Source organism: Danio rerio, chromosome 20, assembly GCF_049306965.1.
Source record: "Danio rerio strain Tuebingen ecotype United States chromosome 20, GRCz12tu, whole genome shotgun sequence".
NCBI classification, from domain to species: domain Eukaryota; kingdom Metazoa; phylum Chordata; class Actinopteri; order Cypriniformes; family Danionidae; genus Danio; species Danio rerio.
In genome coordinates, this window is record NC_133195.1 from 45,831,166 (window position 1) to 45,835,380 (window position 4,215).

At 32.1% G+C, this 4,215-nt stretch overlaps 1 protein-coding gene across 6 annotated transcripts in view; it reads right to left on the reverse strand.

The window, feature by feature from the left end:
* Window positions 1-4,215, reverse strand: part of rfx6 (regulatory factor X, 6) — a 49,676-nt gene that overhangs the window by 45,308 nt on the left and 153 nt on the right. For 4 of the 6 annotated variants that reach the window (XM_073932573.1, XM_073932572.1, XM_073932574.1 and 1 more), the window contains exons 2-4: window positions 1,013-1,176; window positions 684-837; window positions 479-602 (exon numbers count right to left, since the gene is read on the reverse strand). In XM_073932573.1, the coding sequence (XP_073788674.1) occupies window positions 479-602; window positions 684-837; window positions 1,013-1,176 (442 nt within the window). Of the gene's footprint in view, window positions 1-478; window positions 603-683; window positions 1,525-4,215 lie in introns of those variants that run through there. The other 2 variants (XM_068215457.2, NM_001423778.1) reach the window with 2 other exon arrangements.

The window sequence follows — 4,215 nt, forward strand, 5'->3', positions numbered from 1 at the left end:
CAGCATAACTGTTTTCAGAATTGATAATAATGGGACATATTTCTTTAGCATCAATTCATTACTGATAGATCATGTGACACCAAAGACAGGAGTAATGATGCTTAAAATTCAGCACTGAATCACACAAAAAAATTACATTTTACAATATATTCACATAGCAAACATATATTTAAAAAGTAAATAATATTTCACAATTTTTTAAATAATATTTCTGACCAAATTAGTGCAGTTTTGGTGACTAAAGGAGCATTGTAAAATCAAAATCAAATTAACCTTTTGAGTAACTTGAACTTGCATTATGTTAAACTAACTTAAACAGCTTGAATAACTTATAAAAATAAGTTAGAAGATGATTAACTTAGTTTAATAAGTTACAATTAACTAAAAGCATATGCGGTCATTACTAAGCGATCATATTTTTTTACAGTGAGTGCAATTCAAGAGATATATAAAATAATAAAATAAAAACGCCTCTTACCTTTCCGAAAGTGGCAGCACAAGCAGGATCTAATTTCTCCTTCCGACAAAAGTCTAAATAATGAGCGTAGAGGATGCACCGTGGCAGACAAACACCTTCACAAACTATGTAATTGTCCTCAAGCCTAATGAAACAAAACAATTGAAGCCCAAGCATACAGTATCAGCATTGCTTAGTTAAAAAAGAAAGTGCACAGAGAGAGTACCATTGTAAAGTAAGTTGGGTCTGCTTCTTCTTGTCCTTGATGATCTGACTGATGCTTTTCTTTGGCTGCGTTTGTTTCGCAGCGAATGGCTTGGAATAATCCAGATGGCCCAGGTCTTCTTCAGAGGAGATGCTTGCATTGCTTTCATCCGCTTCTGCCAAATGAATAACATACATAGCTTTCCAATTGTGTGACGTGTGTTAAAACTATTCATAACCCACCGGCGGCAGATTGAGAATTTGTAACAGCACTTTTTGAAAGAAAGCAATGCAGTAGTTTTGATTAAAGCCGCTTGGGAAACAATTTACAACAAAGATGACTTTCTCTACCTGATTTAATGCCAGAATCCTCCTCCTCGTCAAGCCTGGCTTTGAAAAACATGTTTTCTTGGTTAACAAGAATTGTCTCGTGGAGGTCATCTGCGTTTTTGCAAGCTCTCTTTGTCTGCGACGCCTGATAAAAAGCATCATTCTTCAGTGGACTCCCTATGTTTCTTTTCAGTGGCATGTTCAAGGAGAAATTAAAAAAAATAAATAACAAATCTGGAATGCTAAATTAAAACCACCAAGAAGACAACAATAACAACAATAAAAAAGTGCTAAAAAATTTGTTAAAACATTCCAAAATCTACACGGCCCATCTTAAGGTTTGGCAATGTGATGTCCATTCCTGAAATGATACGCATCTCCAAAAAAACAAGGCTAAAAAAAAAACATCTAAACAATGCATCAACTATGTGTGTTTTGCTATTCCTTGATTTCCACACTATAACAATAGACCCTGAGCACGACAGGAACTCTTTAAAGAAAAAAACACAAGATTAATCCTGTAAAAAGTTCATTAATCCGAGAATGGGTAAAGATAACACCTTCCAGTCTTAATTAAAGCTCTGCTCTCTCTGAAATGGTGCGTCACTGAGGTGAGTGCCTTAAGGCCATTTATCTTATTTACAGAAGACTGGCAATGGATTCTGGGATTTAATGATTAACCAAGAAGGATATCATCATCTCCTTCAAATCTGGAAAGCTCGGTTATAGACCGGCCTCCTCTGTTATGTTTTTGTCTTTTATTTATTTCCATTAAAACACTATATTTGGAATTTCTGGCTTTGTCTACAATACTGTAATAAATGCTAGGCTCCATACAATCCCTTCATGTCGATCCATTGCAAATCGATTAAGTTAACTTAATGCTTTTTACAATTTGAAGTTGCTTGAACACAAAAGAGTCATGACGAAAAGAACCCTCAAGAATTAGGTTGATTCAGCTGATTTTAAATAAATTGCTTGAAAAATCAGCACAAATTTAATTTAAGAGAATGGAAGAGAAGATACTGAGATGATGGTCTATTGTTATAGGCAGAGCTTTTTAAAATAATGTAGGATGACAATTGTCAAATTACTGGTAAAGATTGGTTATTAAGCTATTAATGAATTTTATTAATCTAAAAATGTGATTGTATGTTGATAATTTGTGATGATGTGCCCATTATTGCAACCGTTGAGTAAACAGTAAATCACTGTAAATGCAGGGTTCCACACCGTTCCTTCAGGTTGTCCTAAAACAAATCGATAAAGTTAACTTAATCATCATTTACAAATTTAAGATTGAACATGAAACAATTAAGTTGCAAATCGATAAAGTTAACTTAATGGTTTTTAAAATTTTAAGTGGATTAAACATAAAATTGTTTTGTTAAGCTTTTAAACAATTAGTTTGAACAAGCAGCAAAAATATTGTTTTAATTTGAATGGTGAAGAGAAGATACTGAGATGATGGTCTATTATGATAAGCATGAGCTTTTAAAAAATACATATTTAATATGACAATTGTCAAATTACACCAAGATTGAGGACATTAATAATCTGATACTGAATTTTGACTGAAGTTTGACTGTAGATTTTGATCATTTGTGATGATGTGTCCATTATTGCGACCGTTGAGTAAACTGTATATTATCACTGTTAAAAGTCAGGGGTTCCACACAATCCCTTCAGGTTGACCCAACACAAATCGATAAAGTTAACTTAATGGTTTTTACATATTTTAAGTGGATTGAACATAAAACAAATAAGTAGTTTAAACAAGCAGCAAAAGTGATCATAAGGATTGTATACTAATGAAAAAATCTTATGAAACTACATAAAGTATACAAAATAGCATAACTTTTAAGTTCTTTCGTTGCTTTCATATTTAAAAATAATATTAACAATTTTTCAGTTTTTTACTTGCATTAATATATTTCTATAATTTACATATATATATATATATATATATATATATATATATATATATATATATATATATATATATATATATATATATATATTTCTATTAATTTTAGTTAAGTGTATTAAAATAAACGAAAATGTGTTGGAAAATTGAAATGGAAAAATATGTTTTTGTATGGAACCAAGAAAGATAAAAAAAAAAAAATACGATGTACCTCAACAAACGATTTACAACCATCAGAATACATTTACATACATTTGATTCATTCATTTTCCTTCGGCTTACTCCATTATATTTATCAGGGGTCGCCACTGGAATGAACCGACAACTTATCCAGCATATGTTTTACACAGCAGATACCCTTCCAGCCGCAACCCAGTACTGAGAAACACCCATACACACTTATTCACACTCATACACTACAGCCAATTGAGTTCATCCAATTCACCTATAGCGCATGTCTTTGCACTGTGGGGAAAACACCTAAACCCTTTAGGGGAGCACCTAAAGGAAACCCATGCCAACACAGGGAGAAAAAGCAATCTCCACACAGAAATGCCAACTGGCCCAGCCAGAACTTGAACCAGGGACCTTCTTGCTGTGAGGCGACAGTGCTAACCACTAAGCCACCGTGCCACCCTCATTTACATTTTTATAGTATAAATATACATAACTATACTCAAGTATTTATAGTTCATCTTTAGGTGTCAGAAATTCTTGGAAAATTATGGGTGAACTTATAACAACATCTTCCAAAAAAAAGTATTAATATTTAATTTTTGTTCTAATAAATTTATGTCTGCTTAATGTCAGTCCATTGCATTATGAAACACTGATCAACTTTTGTTTAATTTTTTTTTAATGCAGGTAAAATAAGTGTATTTAGTTTTCATATGTAAAGGCCCAACTGACAGACTAAATAAATAAACAAATAATTAATACATTTGGACAGTCAGTATGCCCATTTGAGAAATACAGGTTTACGAGTAATGCCACAGTGGGTTTAATATTTATCAGATTTCATCTATCTTTATGTCTATCTGTGTGGGGTTCATGTATAATTATTTAATTCATTAAAAGGTCTGATTGTTGTATTAAAATGTAAAAAAGCAGTAACACCCAAAATGTTTATTCCCTCTTACTCGATGGTAGTTAAATATAATCTCGATTTAATTTAAAAGTATCACATTTCTACAGTTTAATAACCCATTCTGAATGCATCATGAGAGTTAAAATCGATGCAAAACAAACAAACCTACGACAAACATGTACACCATAAACATAATAACGGGCATCTTAC